This window comes from Sparus aurata, chromosome 10 (genome assembly GCF_900880675.1).
Source record: "Sparus aurata chromosome 10, fSpaAur1.1, whole genome shotgun sequence".
In the NCBI taxonomy this organism is placed as follows: domain Eukaryota; kingdom Metazoa; phylum Chordata; class Actinopteri; order Spariformes; family Sparidae; genus Sparus; species Sparus aurata.
The window spans coordinates 18,616,161-18,634,767 of NC_044196.1; the positions used below are offsets into that span (position 1 = coordinate 18,616,161).

The 18,607-nt window shown below is 39.1% G+C and overlaps 2 protein-coding genes across 2 annotated transcripts in view; both read left to right on the forward strand.

The window, feature by feature from the left end:
• The window catches only part of LOC115590542 (uncharacterized), a 518,602-nt gene that overhangs the window by 188,411 nt on the left and 311,584 nt on the right, over positions 1-18,607 (forward strand). The gene's annotated exons all lie outside the window — the stretch shown is intronic.
• Positions 78-2,173, forward strand: LOC115590571 (ubiquitin carboxyl-terminal hydrolase 7-like). The gene is made up of 4 exons (XM_030431978.1): positions 78-126; positions 1,558-1,690; positions 1,885-1,994; positions 2,067-2,173. Exons 1-4 carry the CDS (start codon positions 96-98, stop codon positions 2,150-2,152), a joined length of 360 nt encoding a protein of 119 aa, XP_030287838.1. The 5' UTR covers positions 78-95; the 3' UTR covers positions 2,153-2,173.

An 18,607-nucleotide genomic window follows, 5' to 3' on the forward strand; every position in this document is an offset into this window, starting at 1 on the left:
GGAAATGTGTTTAAAAATGAAGGCCTTATTTGTTTCAGGGTAACACAAGGAAACTAATGAAAAGGAAGAATGTAAATCCTGTAGAGGACGTGGAGATGAGAAGGCAACAGGCAAAAGAGAAACGAGGTAAGCAGATGTGAATAAATGAGCTATTGCAGATCACTGGGTGATATAAAACACAATGAACAAATAAAGATAAATTACAATTTTAAATATTTAAACAATTTTTTGTTTCAAATATGTGTTTGCTCAGTTAGAACGCATGCAGCCCAGTCAACTAGATTAAAGTGTTGACAGTTTACTTTTCTGCGAACCACTGATAGACTTATGTTTAACTTTGTATGTGTCATATGAACCATAATGACATATGCACAGTGTCATATGTGTGCGTCCGAGGGTGGATGGGATGGTGGTGGAGCTACAAACGTAGTATTTTGGATGAAACATTAGAACAAATCTGTGGTTTTTAGAAACATACATTGTCAACATTTCTTCTGGGGAGTTGGGTGATAATTTATCTTACTTTCACTGATCAAGAGCAGAGACAGATGGGACACAGTGACATTGGTGATGGACAGATGAGAATAGACTAAAAGAAAACAAAAGAGAAGCGGAGAGGAGAACACTGAGATTAAATATGAGACTGAGTTTATTGAAGGGTCTTGCAGTATGGTAAACATAACTGGAGACTGCGTACAAAGTGATTTGAAAGAATGTGAGGGGTTCTGTGACTTACAGACTCAAGGAACCTAAATGTCAGTGTGTCCCATCTGTCTCTGCTCTTTATCAGTGAAAGTAAGATAAATTATCACCCAACTCCCCAGAAGAAATGTTGACAATGCATGTTTCTAAAAACCACAGACTTGTTAAAAATTGGTGGTTTATATGGTTCTGTCACCACAAACAGCTGGAAATGTTTCATCAAAAATACTCTGTATTTAGCTCCACCACCATCCCATCCACCCTCTGATAGGAAAGTCAGCTCATAAACATAAACATACACACATATGACACTGTGCCGTAGAAAGTTAAACATAGGTCTATAAGGAAGGGTCAGTCCATCACTGATTCTTGCTTTGGGGCCAGACTGTCATGCTGGATATAATAAAGTCAATGGGAAATCCATATGAATAGCTTCCTAGTATGAACTCCAGAAATAGGTTAACCACTCTCATCAGGCTATCTTGAAGGAGGCTGATGTCAGGTGACTGCACGGCAGGAGGGACTGGCTGGAAGTGGGACTGAATCAGGGGAAAAAGTCAGTCATCTAGTGGACAGCTTAAGGTCCAACAGGTCTGAGGAGTGAGAGGAAATCAGCCAGCCTCTGAGAAGAGAGCAGTAGCTGAATACAGGGACAGAGAGAGAGAACAATGTAGAAGGCTGGGAAACAGAGAGGGTGTGGCTGAAGGGAAACACTGAGGACTGAAGCTGAGGACAATGTAATGCAGTTAAGTTGAAGAGACACATAATTATCTGTCTTTAAATGGGGGAAGGTTCTCAGTCCAACACTACACAAAAATCATCAGTCATTAAAGTCTTCTTTTTTTTTTTTTTAAGAGATGACAGTGTTTTATTCCCGGCAAGGGACTTCACCACAGAGCCGTCATCATGGCCTGTACAATCAGGGAGCCACATGTTACCTCAACAGTGTCCTGCAGGTTCTCTTCACGACGACTGAGTTACATGACAGGTTTGAAAGTGTTGCTTTTTTCTTCTGGAGAATATAGAAGTAAAAAACGATCAATTTAAATGTCAACAAAACCCAATGTAACATGTATATCATTTGGGTGTATTTGGGTCACTCAAGCTTGCAAAATTCCATCGCTGCACATGTTATGGCAGTTTATACTCACAGCTCACTGAGAAACTTGTCTTTCCCTCAAGGTTGGATTCACAATCACAAACAGATCTTCAGCTGAGAAAAATCTTTGAAGGCCTGAAGGAAACAACATGCGGAACAGAAAACATCATGGCAACATTTGGGATTAAACATGGTAAAATGGACAATAGCATGAAGCTTCAATGAAATTGCTATGTTAGATTTAGTATCATTTATCATTTTGCAGTTTATGAACAACGTGATGCAGCTGAATGTCTGAAGAGGATTTTACATCAGATCAGTCCACAGGCCTCTGAGGTGAGCACTTATTAAATCTGCAAAGTTTTTTACAGGGGAACAAATCAGAATCCTGTGTTGAAAAGTTACATTTCTAGGTTTTCCGAGGACAGATGACAATCACAAAAAAATGTTCCAAAGTCCACGTCATCAATGTAAAGACAGTATCATTCCGGACTCTCCCTCTGTCACCGAAAGATACTCCTGATACAACCTTTAAAGTGGTGAGCAGACAAAGTTCTTGTTCAGTGTTTTAATGTGATGTGAGTATTTGATCTAATTTGGAATTTATCACACCATTTGTATTTCCACAGCAAAATAACTTTGAAAGGAATTTCCAGATGAAAACATGCCCAGGAGATAACATGTTGTACTGCAGTGAATGTAACACGAAAAAAGAGGCAACAATTGTGAGTTTGACCTCAAATGAAAACACAAACTGTAAGCAGGCAAGATAATATACTGATAAATACTGAGATTAAAGTATGCTTTTATTAAGGTTTTTGTGTTATTTAGAGATGTGAGATGGTGAAAGCTCCTCAGATCTTGATTCTTCTCCTCAAGAGATTTGACTTTGACTACAACACCAGGTCACATTTCAAATCAGACTGCTGTGTGGAAGTGCCATGTGAATTACAGTGGAAGGTGAGGAAAAGTTACTTTTTCAAATATCTGATTTATATTTGAATGTTGTTCCTGTTATTGTTTTTGAAATTGTCAATCATGTTGCTGACTGTGTTCTTCATTGTAGGACAAGACATACAAACTGTATGGGATGGTGAATCACATGGGCAGTCTAAGAGGTGGACATTACACAGCCACCGTCCTGTCTGAGGACAACACCTGGTATGAGTGTGATGATGATCATGTCAGCAAGGTGAGGAAGATTTAACTTTATCTGTTCCATTAAGACGTTACACATTTAATACACACCAACAGAAAGATCAACATTAAAAAGACATTTGCTGACATTGCTTTTCTTTTGTTGAATCGTACAGATTAACGACCAGCTGTTTGCAGAGGAAAGGACTTTCAGGTATGTTTACAAAAATGTTTCTTTTTATAAATAATAGTTTGGGATTTATTTATCTGTAAGTGTTCAGCACATGTTGTCCCCATATTGTTTTTCTGTGCAAATAATAACTTTAAAATTATTCTACATCAGATCCAAGAGTGTCTATCTCCTCTCGTACAGAGGTAGGACTAAGAACATAGATTACACAATATTTTAATCAGGAGCAATATTAACAGATGATATCCACATATGGACCATAAATGTACATAATTCAGTGTGTGTTTAATTTCCACAGCACTACAGGGACTGCATTATGGCACATATGATCAGGGAGACACAAATGATCGAAACTTACTCTCATGGAAAGATACCCATCATACAACCTACAGTGAGGTAAGCAGCCAAAACTAGAAGTCCTGGTTTAGTATTTTAATGTGATGTGAGCCTGCTGATCTAATTTGGAATGTATACAACATTTGTCCACAGGAAAGCAGCTTTAAAAGGATTGTCAACACAAAATCATTTTCTGGAGACAACAAGGTGTACTGCGATGAGAAGATGAAAGAACCAATGGTGAGTTTTGACCTTAAAATCTCAACACAAACTGTCGGCAGATCAAATGTGACACTAGAATCAAATAAAAAGTTGTTTATTCATTTGCAATACAAGACTCAAGGTTATAATATTTAATTATGAATATGACAGTGTAGAAATACTATGTTATAAGCAAAAGCCATGCATTCAAAATCTTGCTTAAAGTGACTAATTTTGCGTTTCTGTTGATTTAAGCGCCTATTTGGACAAAAGTGGTACAATCTGTTGTAAAGATCTTTATTAGCAAGCGGTGCATGCATTTGTTTTGGAAGTGAGTGACAGGATGACCACAAGATGGATCCGATTTAGTTTGGGGCCTTAAGCACATAAATAGGTCATTTCGCGCAAATTCATCTAAAAGCGCCAAATTTGGCACAGATGTAGCTCAGGTCATATGACCGCTGCCGGAAAAGGGTTCCGACTATAACTTTTGAACCACATGAGCTACAAATACAAACTTGATATCTTTTTAAGCTTAATTGATCATAGGAAACACATGGGAATATTAATATTTATGACCCGGTGCAGCTGGACCCCTTAATCCTCCAATTCCAATATGGCGCCTGTCCAAAAAAGCAATTTTGACTGTTGTATGGGCCTTACACCCCATTGTTTGCGCCAATTCATCTACAAGCACCAAATTTGGCACAGATGTAGCTGAGGGCATACTGAAATCATTTAGCCAGGGCGCCCGAGCCAATGGTGCCTGAGACCAAGATGGCGGCCAAATCCAATATGGCCGCTGCCTGAAAGGGATTAGGCCATAGCTTTTGAGCCAGATGAGATACAAATACAAACTTGATGTCTATATTACCTTTTTTGACCATAGGAAACCCACTGGAATACTTACATGTATGATTAGGTATATCAGGACCCCCCAAATTCTCTAAATTTAATATGGGTACTGTCCGAAAAAGGGTTTTGGCTACAAATGTTTAACCAAATGCGCTACAAATGAGGATGTAGTGTCTATTTTATGTTTATTGACCACAGGAAGTCCATTGGCATATTTATATTTATGCTTGTGTAAGTCTGGAACCATATTCTTTTCAAGTCTGTGTTTAAAAATCCTTTTTTTACCACAACTTTGAAGGTTTTTCTCAATGTTGATTCATTTCCTCATAAAAGTGAAATGTTTTCAGTGTACCACAGGTGAATAAATTTCAAAGTGTAATCAAATAAGAAAGAATAAGACACAATTATTATTGCAAGGCAATATTTATATCATGTCAAATTGTTAGAAGAATAATATAGTCAGTTTGTCTAAAACTCTTAATGGCTTGCTTAGCATAACAAAAACAGAACTAACATAAAACAACAGTGAATTCTAGTTGAATTCTCAGCAAGAGCTGTGGTTCCAGCCGCGTTAATGAAGCTAGACATCACCTTTGCTAGAATGGTACCAAGTCTTTTGAGAACCTGCCTCCCACCCAAGCTGCACTGATTCAGCACATTAAAAGAACACTGCTGCAGGCCAGCTTCTACTGGAATCAGGTAACCGCTGTCCAGCAATATATCCCAGAGTTCGATGCATGGGGATGTTTGTCTGTTTTGTCCTGGTTGAGCTGTAGGAACTTTGCTGCCGTCCATGTATTGATATCTAAAATGCATTTAAAAAGGACATCAATAGGCCCTGTGTCATCAGGAGACACGGCGATGTACAGTTGTGTATCATCAGCATAACAATGAAAGCTGATGCCGTGCCTCCCGTAGACGTCCCCAAGTGGAAACATGTAAGATTAAAAAGAGCTGGACCTAAGATTGACCCTTGGGGAACCCACACTTTATTTAGTGGGTTTCTGAGGAACATGTACCCATACTACAGTGTCGATCTGTGAGGTAAGAGACGAACCAGTTAAGAACAGTACCAGAGAGGCCGACGAGGTTCTTCAGTCTATTTAATAAACTGTGATGGTCTATTCTATCAAAGGCGTCGGTTAGATCCAGTTGTACCAAGACTGTGAGTTTATGATTTTCTTGTTGCACCTGATGTCGTTTACAATCTTTAAAAGGGCTGTCTCTGTACTGTGGTTCGTCCTAAAACCAGACTGATATTTCGCAATTAAAAAGTCATTTATTTGATTAAAAACAAGTTTCCAAAAATTGTACTTAAAAATGGAAAGTTGGATACAGGCCAATAATTATTAAAGATGTTGGGAATTAGGTTGCTCTTCTTCAGGAGGGGCTTCACCACCGCCGTTTTAAAGGAGGCGTGGAAGACACCTGTCTGAAGAGAGCAATTCACCATGTATAACAGCTGATCCTCAAAGAATCCACAAAGTGTTTTAAAAAAACGGTGAGGGCATTGGGTCTAATAGACAGGTTGTTGGCTTTACTTGGGAGAAGTGACCAAGTGTCGAGTGACCAAGTGTCCTCGTATCAACCAGGGCAAAACTCTCCAGTGTTTCCTTGGGTAAAATCAATGATCCAGGTGTGTCGACATTTAAAATCTGGTGAGGTAAAAGACTTGATCTGATGTCATTGATTTTACTTCTGAAGTGGTCTGCAAAGTCCTCGCAAAGGGCGTCAGATGGTGTTTTGGAGGATCTATTAAAATTGAGAATAACCTTCAAAGTTGTGGTAAAAAAAATGATTTTTAACCACAGTTTTGAAAAGAATACAGGATCCAGACTTACACAAGCATAAATATAAATATGCCAATGGACTTCCTGTGGTCAATAAACATAAAATAGACACCACACATCATTTGTAGCGCATTTGGTTAAATATTTGTAGCCAAAACCCTTTTTCAGACAGTGGCCATATTGAATTCAGGGAATTTTGGGGGTCCTGATATACCCAATCATAAATGTAAGTATTCCAATGGGTTTTCTATGGTCAAAAAAGGTAAAATAGAAATCAGGTTTGTATTTGTATCTCATCTGACTCAAAAGCTATGGCTGAATTCCTTTCAGGCGGCGGCCATATTGGATTTGGCCTCCAGGACCATTGGTTTGGGCGCCCTGGCTAAATGATTTCAGTATGCCCTCAGCTACATCTGTGCCAAATTTGGTGCTTGTAGATGAATTGGCGCAAACAATGGGCCCATACTACAGCCAAAACTTTTTGGAATTGGAATTGGAGGATTAAGGGGTCCAGATGCATCGGGCCCTAAATATAAACATTCCAATGTGTTTCCCATGATCAATTCAGCTGAAAAAGATACAAAGTTTGTATATGTAGCTCATGTGGTTCAAAAGTTATAGTGGGAACCCTTTTCAGGCAGCGGCCATATTGGATTTGGCCACCATCTTGGCCCCGAAGGTCACTGGCTTTGGTGCTCTAGCTAAATTATTTCAGTATGACCTGAGCTACATCTGTGCCAAATTTGGCACTTTTAGATGAATTTGTGCGAAAATGTGCTTAAGGCCCCCAACTAATTAGGTCATGTAGTGTTTATGTATGATTTTATATGTTTCTCGTAGTCACTTCAAGTAAAAGTCACAAAACGTTTTAATGGATTATTTTCTGTATTATAATCTAAATCTAAAAAGTAAAAAGCAAGTTAGCCCTTCATTTTCAAGTATTTGTCCAACAATAGCAAAGTAACATCTTCAGAACCTGCTGTCTTTTACAGAGCTTTGCTAAGGAAACGATCCGTGCACACAAGGTGGAACTCATCAACTGTCTGAGTGCCGATCATCCCTATATTCTGCAGCATGCACATGCCAAAAAGATCATAACAGACAGACAATATATGAATATTAAGGAAGAGTCTTCCTTGAAGTGTGTCACTGAGCTGATTGATTACGTGATTCTAGTTAATGGTCAGAAATCCTGCACTGATTTCCTTGGAGTTCTCAATCTGCCTGATGTTCTGGAAAATTATCCGCAGCTCAGAGAAATCATAAATGAAATGCTGTGCAGCAATAGTGGAAGGAACGCATAACATGTGAATTGTAATGTTAATAAAAAGCAGAACGTTTTGTTGAAGCCACATTTTTTTGTGTTTTTTCTCTTATTTTAGTGTGGTGACATGATGTTGGATGTTTAGTTTGAGTAGAAGGAGGAACCCGGTTCCGATTGCCCAGTAGGTTGGACAGAGGTAGCCTCGGCTTATTTTGCAAACCCACAACCGCCCATACCATACTTTAAACCAAACCCGTGCAGGGCTCTACTTTAGGGTTAGTTGAGTTTAACTTTTGATTGACGGTCATGTTCTGTCTGCTGAAATAAAATTCTTCTGTTTTGGACCTCTTGACTCATAACACACACAGACACACACACATTCACAATTTTTCCCTGTGGATGCATAAAGTCTTATTATTGATTTAGTAACATGATTTATTCATGTAGGCCATTATTATTCATATATGGTTTATGTTTTGTAGTGTCCATCTGAAACTGCAAAGTAACTACTTGCGTTGTTGTGGGGAAAAAAGTAAAACATTTAAGCAGCAGAGTACAGAGATATGCAAGCAAAACGCCAAGTACCTCAAATTTGTACTTGGGCTAACATTCTGTAGAAATTGCAATCTGGCGCCCCCTACAGATGCTGAGTGCAACACCACTGTCATAAATACAAATGCCAGGTCCGTAACATGGGACATAATGTAAGACATAATGTAGGTGCTAACTACAAACAAAATTCTTCACGTCATTACTATGTTATGAGTTGAAAAGTTGTATGTTGAAGTAAACATGTCTGTATCGTTTGATCCTAACCTCTCACTCAGCGCCGCCCCTCCCTACACGCAGAACACGCGCAGTGCGTATAGGGCCTCACGATCGATGGGGGGCTCCATTTTGCGCAAGGGGACGCATTCTCTCCAAATGCGCAAAGGATGCGCATCGCTGCAGTGAGGCGCGGGTAGAGCATCAAGTCGACCCGAGGCAGGGGAGAAGAAAAAAGAGGAGTAATCTGACACTGCCCGCGTTGCCGCAGTGATTGACAGCGCGCAGCATCTGACCAATCAGCGGTCAGATGCGCCGACAGGCAGTTGGATACAGGTGGAGAGATGGCCTCCAAACTGCAATATGAATCGGGAGCAGGCAAAAGAAAGAAAAAGTCAAAACAAGAGGAGGCTCGTGCTTCACTTGAAGGTGGGTATGTTGTTGAAATAAAAAAGAAAAACTTTGTGGCATAAACACCCCAGCCTGCTAATCATGAGACAGAAGAGAGGATCATTCTGTCTAGATGTGGACTGGAGATTAAATCTTCCAGCGGACGTGATTATCATTTACTGAATGCTAGTTAACTGCACACATTCACTTCTGTTGAAAAAGAAGTGGTTAATTGACCAGTTGGTCGTATGTTGGCTCAGGTTTATAGCCTATCAATCTATGCTATCAGTAGAAGTTTTGGGCTATTTTTATGGTGGTAGAAATATATATATATATATATATATATATATATATATATATATATATATATATATATACATATATATACATATATATATATATATATACACACACATATATATATATATACATATATATATATATATATATATATATATATATATATATATATATATATATATATATATATATGTATATATATATATATACATATATATATATATATATATATACACATACATACATACATACATACATACATACATACATGATAGGATATTCTTAATTTATCTTATCTAATCTTGGACCGGACCATGGGTGAAAGCTAACCAAATTTTGCATAAAGGTCCAGTCTCTACAGCAAGCGTCTAAAGTTAAAACTTTGAAAATTCGTAACAATTCAACCCGCTACAACTTCACACTTTCATCAAACTGTAGCCCACATTCTAAAGAAACTTTTGTACATTTAAACCTATTAATTCAATTCAATTCAATTCAATCTTTATTAGGGACACATCTCATGAGAGGTCCATAGCACAATAAAAATACATAAAAAAAAAAATAATAAAATACTTATACGCACAAACATGTACATACATATCCCCCCTCCTGCACACGCGAGCACACACACATACACACATCATATATTTACGTACAGGCTTGAACGCCAGTGGTTCCACATTCTAGACGAGAACCTGGTAGAGCTCAGTTCAGAGCTAATTAAGGCTAAAATAATACAATTTACAGAGTCAGATACCCTACACATATATCTGTATATAAGATTCCTTATTACGGCAGAGCAAGTGGGTACACCAACATTAGCAAACATTTGGCTGGCACTGCAGCTTCTAGGAGCTTTTAACAGCAACCTCATACTGTCATTGTAGGCCACTGTAAGTCTCCGCATGCTGCCTTTTTTATAGCACCGCCACAAGTGGGCAGTGTATAAAGGGGTACAAAAAGCTTTAAACAGGGAGGTCTTCACAGGCACTGAACACATACTGAATTTACGCGCCAACGTGTTTGCTTGTGCATACAGCTTTCGGCATTGTCTGTAAATGTCCTTGTCATCTGATAGATCATCGGTTATGTAATGGCCTAAATATTTTGACTCATTACACACTTTAAGGGCAATGTCAGACAGGAAGAAGTCAGGAAATACTAATTTTCTGTCTTCTCTGCTTCTAACAATCATAATATTACTATTTTTTACATTATATTTGATGTCAAAATCTATTCCATATTGTGAGCATATCCTCAATAGCTGTTGAAGACCAGCACTATATGGACAAAGAATCACTAAATCATCTGCATACATAAGGTGGTTAATGAGAGAGTTACCAACTAAGCACCCTGTTCCACATTCATTTAACTGCAGTGATAGATCATCCATATAAATGTTGAAGAGAAACGGGGATAAAATTCCACCCTGTCGAACACCATTGTTCACATAGAAGGGAGTAGATACAGAGTTCCCCCATTTAACTCTCATCGTTTGATGAGCATACCAGAAGACCAGAATTCTCACTATAAATCTAGGAACCCCTCTTTGATCTAATTTATTAAATAGTTTTTCATGGTTAACACGATCAAACGCTTTAGAGGCATCAATAAAACACATAAAAATTGTTGAATTTTGCCTGTTATATTTATCTAATATCTCCTTCAGAGCAAAAATACACATATCTGTGCCATGTTTCCGTTTAAAACCAAACTGGTTATCAGTAGTCAGGATGTATTGTTCCAGCCTATTTAGTAAAATTTTCTCCAGCACTTTGGATAAAATGCTAGCTAAGGCTATAGGTCTGTAATTCTCAGAACTATTTAATTTACCAGCTTTATCTTTAATAACAGGCACTAAAACAACAGATAGAATGGAGTCAGGTAGAATACCATGGACTAACAGCCCAGTAAAACAAATGGCAAGCAGAGGATAGAGTTTTTTGCTAGCTAATTTTAAGTGTTCAGCAGTTATATTGTCCATACCGCATGCCTTATTATTTCCCAGCTTCATGACTTCCTCATAGACTTCCTGTATAGAAACAATTGCGTTTTCAGTGTTATCTAAGCTGCCTACTGAGTACGAGTTGCTTTTAACACAGTTGAACAAATCAGAATAATGTTTCTGCCACAGCTGAGAAATTTCATCTGCACCACTCACACCATCAATATTAGACGGAAGTGATGTTTTGCAGTTGTTCAACATTCTGACTTCTTTCCAGAAATCATTGTGGCTATTATTTTGCAACTTATGTGCAAGGGAGTCAGCCCTCATTGTTTTCTCATTCCTTTTGATAAATCGAAGGGCATATTTAAAATTCGCATTTGCACGTTTCTTATGTTCAAATGGGTCCATATTTATTTCCACCTGACTCAACCCATGCTTTGAAGGCCCTTCTAGCCTCAACATGAAGCTCTTCTACGTAGTCATTCCAGCCTGGCTTTACATTATATACATTAGTCTTGAGTCTATAATAATGCTTACTGGAGGCAAGGAGAGATTCCACAATAGAATCATACATTGAGCACAAGTCATTACTATGTTGCAGGTTCTTACAATTCATATCACAGCATACAGTGGCCTCTTTTAGTAGTTTAATACCTCCCAGAAAGGCATCAGAGTGAGAAGTATATTCTTTAAGATCCTCCTCAGTTAAGTTAGACCAGTTTAGTCTCCCTGCATTTGTGTTGCTATCTACAGGCAATAGCAAGGGGACACTGCACAGATTCAACAATATAAAAAAGGGTATATGATCAGTAGTGGCTAGATTGTAAATAATCTTCATCTCATCTATAGAGTCATGTGCATCAGCTGTGCATACACAGTGATCAAGCCATGAAGTAGTGTGCCAAGCATCACTGACATAAGTAAAGCTATTATTTGGCATGAGCACCTTGCTAGAGAGAATCAAACCACCTTCAGAGCAGAACTGCATTAAATGATTGGCAAATAGAGAGTTAACATCAGACACATCAGCATTCATATCTCCAACTACATAGATGCAGGTAGAAGCATTGTCCTGAATAAAAGACATGATACATGACAATCTATTAAGATATTCATCTTCATTTTGATAGCACTCATATGGTGTATAGATGTTTAAGATGATGAACTTTTTGTCACTACAATTAAACTCTAATCCAACAGCCCAGTCAACATCCAGTCTAACCACATTTACCAGCTGATCATATTTCTTATTCCATAAAATGGCAACACCACCTGGTATCCTGCCTTGGAGTATTTTAGTACTGAGGTCAGTAGTGGATTCACCAGCCCCATAAAAGTCTTTGTGTACAGAATTGAGTCTATCCAAGTCTTGTTTGGCTAGGAAAGTCTCTTGAACACACAGAATATCACAGGTCTCCAAGAGTTTGTCTACCACAACGCGACGTGATTTGTCCGCATCACTGTGACCAACACGCAGACCGCGTGCATTATATGAAACAACACGGATCTTCATTTAGAAAATAGTTGTCTATGCCGCCTTTACTGGCTACTGACATTTGCCCGACCGAGTGCCAGGCTGTGACTCACATGTGGAGCTGCAGGTGTATTCACAGAGCGCTGCAGGTCACTCACCCACACTGGACCACCGGCCTCACCGCCATTAGCTCTGGGTCTCCGAGCCTCATAATAACGACATACATAGGTCCCAGCCGGCCAAAGTTGTGGATCATACATATCAGCAACTTCGTTGCATTCGGCAGTGATATGAAACGAGCTGAATCTGTTCCGGCTTGAATCAATCTTCCGGCATGACACTGAATTATTGCACAGCTTCTCAGTCAAATACTTACTTAAAGTGTCAGCATCAAGATTCGGGGAGAATCTGGTAGCAAATACACTCACCAATTTGGTTTTAACCACTTGGATGTTACTCTCAGTGCCAGTACCAATTATTCCCATTTTATTTTGCCCTTGTTTCAAGTGGGCTTGAGCGGCACTGGGTTTAGGCCGCACCGCTGCGTTTTGGGACGCCGTCTTCAGTCGGCATCTTTCTCTGACGACGGTGCTCCACGGTGGGGACTGAGGCGGTGTGCTCGCCGTAGCTTGATCCAGGGTCACCTCCCGGCGAGCAGAACCCGGCCCGGGCACCTCACCTTCCCGAACGGTACCGGTCCCGGGGTCCAAGCCAGAGGGTTCACGGCACTTCTCAATTGAAGATATCCGGCGGTCCATGGCCTCAGTAGCCGCCCCCAGGTTCTCCCCCACGTCCACCTGTGCTTCCAGGGCTTTCCTCAAACTAGACACCTCTCGGCTCAACTGCTCCACTCTGCCGAGCAGCGCTGAGGCGTCTATGCTGCCGAACCCGACTGGTGGTAGCTCATCCAAATAGTGCGAAACAAACCTGGGAATGTTATCACCACACTCATTTAGCACTTTCAAACATGCCTTGATGTTGTTGGTGTCCTTCTGTGTGCCTTTGTGGGAGACACATCGTTGCGTAGTTTGCGGACATAATTCAAACAAAAGCCTCTTGGATTCATCAATCCACTCAGAGGCGAAGTTGTTTGAGGCCAGCAAAATAATTTCATCGTGGCTCAGCGTCCTCATTTTGACGACGAGAAAGTTCAAGAGCTCATCTTCCACTAACACCTTCCCGTCAGTTGTTTTATGAATCTCGGGTTTTGAGCGAGAATAGGTACCTGCAACAGCACCTGTACGCACGGCCACCGCCGCCGCCGCCATCTTGTCTCCAAATTAAAAATTATGAAGTCCATCACTCTGTAAAACTTATAAAAACCTATCTCCTCCCACAATTTTTTCCTACAGTGCATGAAAATGTTTGACTGTGAACACTACTGTAAACATATACCTGCAAATTGATAAATAATTCTTCAATGTTCATGAAAAAATTGAACATTTTTTAGAGTCATGGTAGATGATGATTGACAAATATCAGAATTTTACCTAAAAAACTGAATTTTTGAGAACATTTTGAATTCTGCTCTCATGTGAATAATTGCAGTCAATGCATGCAGCATTTTTAAACATCAGTTATTCACTTATGGAGCAAATTAATCATTTTTAAAAACAAATTACCAACATCTCCATGCTGCAATATATGTATTTTAAGATTTTTGTCTTGATAACTGAATTTTTTACAGTGGTTTCAAATCTGCCTGCACAACAGTGAATGGCTTACTCAATTTGTGAAGCCACTGTTGTATTGCCACTTGCCAATTAGCTTAGTGCGATAGATGACAGTCTTTGGTTCCATAAGTTGTGAGTTCAAGCCTGAAGTGTTCCAAAATTAACATTGTCGTCAACTGTCTTGTCTTCCTGTTTGTTGCTCAGAATTGCTTAATTTTGCCAAAAAATAGCCCGGACCCGACCCATCGCTGCGCAGCAGCTATAATAAGTTGTACTTGTATTTGCAGTAATTGCATTTTAATCTTTGTTAGGCTAGTGTTTACATTAATTTCAGTGTGTAATTTACCATTGAGACCAAAACAAATCTTAATAATCTGCTTGTATGATGGATCAAAATAAAATTCTGCTTAGGGCCCCAATTTGGCCAGGGGCGGCCCTGTTTTCAGTAGGAAGCTTCACGTCTCTGCCGTCTGTCCTCGTGTCCCGATCGCTTCCGTCTCTTCTCCTTCTGTCGCTCACCAGTTTTCAATCTGCAATCAGTCCCAGCTGTTTAAAATCACTCATCTACTTGGTCCCATACATAACAAATAAAAAACACCATGCAAGAAAACTGATGATTAAAAACACAACACGCATGTAAAAAGATAAAAAACAAAAACATCACGAATATAAAGACATGCAACATAAAAACGAGCACCAAGTTATCTGAGCTTACAATAGAAAAGGTCTTACTCTGACACGTACTTTTAGAAAGTCAGAAAACGCGAGAAGAAGAACCTGCAACTGTAATACGGACATATTTATGGTGTGTGTGTAGCCTCTTAGAACTGACAGCCGCCGATGTAATAAACGGAAGTGAGACTTGAGTTGTGTTCACTCGGCTGCTCTTCAGACCCGGGGCCCGTTGCACAAAAGTAGCATTAAGACATCCAGGATAAGTGACTAAGCTGAGCTCGATGAATCCAAAACAAGAGCGTCCAGGCTTATTTGGTTGCACAAAGACCAAACCAGGATGAGCAGACAGGGATTCATCAAGCCAGGTGAAACCAATCCTGGATAAGTGCGCGCTCACGGCTCCCTCAAATAGACCCCGCCAGCAATCACAGATTCACTGATTCACCATGGTAAGTAGAGCGGCTTACTTTTCCCCGCCAGAGGCAGAAATCCTCATGGAGGCATACGAGGAGGTAAAAGACATAATAAAAAAGAAAGGCAACACCGCCACAGTGATACAGCAAAGTGAACAAGTGTGGCAAAGTATTGCTGACCGCCTGAATGCGTAGTGCACAATTACACACTCACCGCTCCGCTGAAACATCACAATTACAATCCAAATAGTTAATTCACATCTCCAAAAACGCAGTTATACTCTGATTATGAATCAGTTGAATTTTTAATTGAAATGGACTGCAGATATGAGTGAAACTGTGTAAATGTAACTCCATCAGACTGTATCACTTTGATAAATAGATGAGCTATTAATAATAATAACCACCTCTGGCGCCAAATACAACTGGCAGATATAGACATGCAGTACAAGAAGAAAAAGATGGAAAACCTTGCACTGGAGTCCGAAATAAAAAAGAGGACAATTCGAAAATTGGACCTTGAAAAAAAAAAAACTTGAGCGGGAGGTGAGTTATGCCTTCAATGCACACTGTATGCTGACTGTAACAGAAATGTATTAATCATTATTCTCCTTTCCTCCCCCAGCTCCAAGAAGATGACACATCTTAAATAAAAAAATAAAAGGTCAATCCTCGTCAAGTCAAGTGAGCCAATAGTCTATATGAAAGCCCAAAATGGTGTGTTCCTTTCTGCTCTGACAATGGCGAGTGAGGGACCAATATGTGTTAAATTATTTCAGTTAATATGCATGCTTTAAATTTAAATTAAATATGTCCTGCAGTGGTAGAGACACATGCTGTGAATTTCAGTTAAATATGTCCTGCAGTGGCAGAGGAATTTGTGTTTTTTCTTATTTTTATTTTTTTATTTAATTTAAATTGATTTGGCTTCTTATGATGTTTGTGCTGTATACTAAAGCTTGCAGGGAGGCTACTGCATCCACTCATTTGTCTGTTCATTTGATGAGTATGGATTTGTCCTGCATTTATTTTGGGGTGCAGACATGCGGGGTGTATTATATACAGACCTTTGAATGTGTATTTATCCTTGTGTTGTATAATATGCTTTGATTCTGCTTTTCATCTTGTAGAGTCACTGTGTGACTTCAGTTTTGAAAGGAGCTGATGGTTTACCTGTTTTGCTTTGTCCTTATTCAATAAAGGAACATAATGTTACACTTTGATGTGTATTTATATTTATATGGGATGTGTATTTTATACGACAGAGTATTAGGGCCACACTGAGGAAGAAAGGAAAAAATCATACATTTATGAGACCGGTTCTTTCTGCGGAAAAGATGCATTTTCTTGCATATTCTTTTTAAAGTCCCGGTACTTATGACAATGTGATGCTGATGTGCCAAAAGATTAAGTATCTCCTTGTTTGTGAAACCTATACTGAAGTACAATTCCACGAAATGCTCCACAGCCCTCATTTCAACAACTCTCCTCCTCTAAAACAACGGGTTACAATATTATGACTTTATTCTCGAAGTCTGTGAATTTTTTTTTTCTTTCTCTGTGGCCCTAATATTCCTTCATTTTATATATAGCCTTATAGTCTATGGGAAACTGTTAATTATCTAATGATAGCAACATCATCTAAAATCATAATTCATCCAAAATGATTGAAATGAATGATCACAAACGTTTAAATAATGACAGCGGGTCTAGTTATATAACAATGTGTAGTGGGCAGTGGAATAACTATTGGTTTCCATTTGTGGTGACTGCTGACTGAGATAAGGGATGAGATTAAATAGATCCTGGAACTTAGTCTGGTCTGGAGCAGGCTAGCTCCACAGAATAAATCTCCATGGTAACTTATACCATAACATATCCTACTGCCCCCTATCCCGCTTTTGTGCAACCGGATCACGGATAAATTGTGCCAGGATAACCAAGATATCCCGGCTAAATCCCTTATCCTAGTTTTGTGCAACGGGCCCCGGTAAGCCGTCTCTGTCTGTTTCGTAAACAGGCTCTTTTAAATATTCACTTTTCACTGCTCTTTGTTTCATGCACAACTCTTGGCACACAGCAATCATCTTGTCATGTTGTGTTTCTATCGTTTCACGTAAATATAGAAGAGCAGTGCATTTATAATGGCCGTTTATATCTCGCAATTATGGAGAAAATATATAAACTTGCACTAATTTCTATATACAATGTTGTATTTCATACAATCACGAGATAGACAACTTAATTTATTTTAATACAATATGTCTCTGCATTTATGGGCAGTTGAGTTGTTGAGTTTAGTGTTGTTGTTGTTGTTGTTGTTGTTTTTTTTTCAAATAAAATCTTGCAGTGTGATATAACCAGTGTTGTGGGTAACGCGTTACAAAGTTACTTTTTCGTGTAACGTGTAACGTAACGCGTTAGTTTTGTGCGTCAAGCAATCAGTAACTTCGTTATTTTTTTAAAAAAGTAATCCGTTATTTTAAGAATTTCTCCGGATAAGGAAAGGAAAATCTCGACTGCAGCCTGCTTTTTGTCAGACAGTACTGTGCCACCTGCGGATGTGTCAGCGGAGGCGCAGCGCTGTGATGCGTCTGTGCCCTGCTGCTGTATGAGTGTAATGATGATCATGTCAGCAAGGTGAGGAAGATTTAACTTAATCTGTTCCATTAAGACGTTACACATTTAAAACACACCAACAGAAAGATCAACATTAAAAAGACATTTGCTGACATTGCTTTGCTTTTGTTGAACCGTGCAGGTTAAACACCAGCTGTTTGCAGAGGACAGGACTTTCAGGTATGTTTAAACACATTGTTTTTTCTCCAAAATAATTTGGGATTTATTTATCTGTAAGTGTTTACCACATATTGTCACCATATTGTTTTTCTATGCAAAGAATAACTTAAAACTATTGTTCAACAGCTCCGGGACTGTCTATCTCCTCTCGTACAGAGGTAGGACTACAAAAATTTATTTCAGGTGTCATATTAACATATGATCGATAACTGTGTTTTTTTCTCTTTAATCTAAAGCTACAGAGTCTAAGACTAGAAATAACATCTGGCTATTAAACCATCAGACAGTAGGAAAGGAGGACAACACAAAGGAAAACTTGAATGACAAGTCTGAAGGGTTGAAATTAACCAATTCAAAAAACCCTTGTGAACAACAAGGAGAAACAATGTTTAAGAGGGTTAAGAACTGGGGGATTTCAGTCTTGCTAAAACATATTTTTTCTCCCTCCAAAGCCAGAGTGTCAGAGGCCTGTTGAGACCACTCAAGAGGAAGAACTGAAAGGAGAAGAAGAACCCAAAAGTAATTTCTGCAAAAGAAACACTGATGATGAAGAAACCACACAGATGGGACATGATGCAGAGGATGAGGGACAGAAG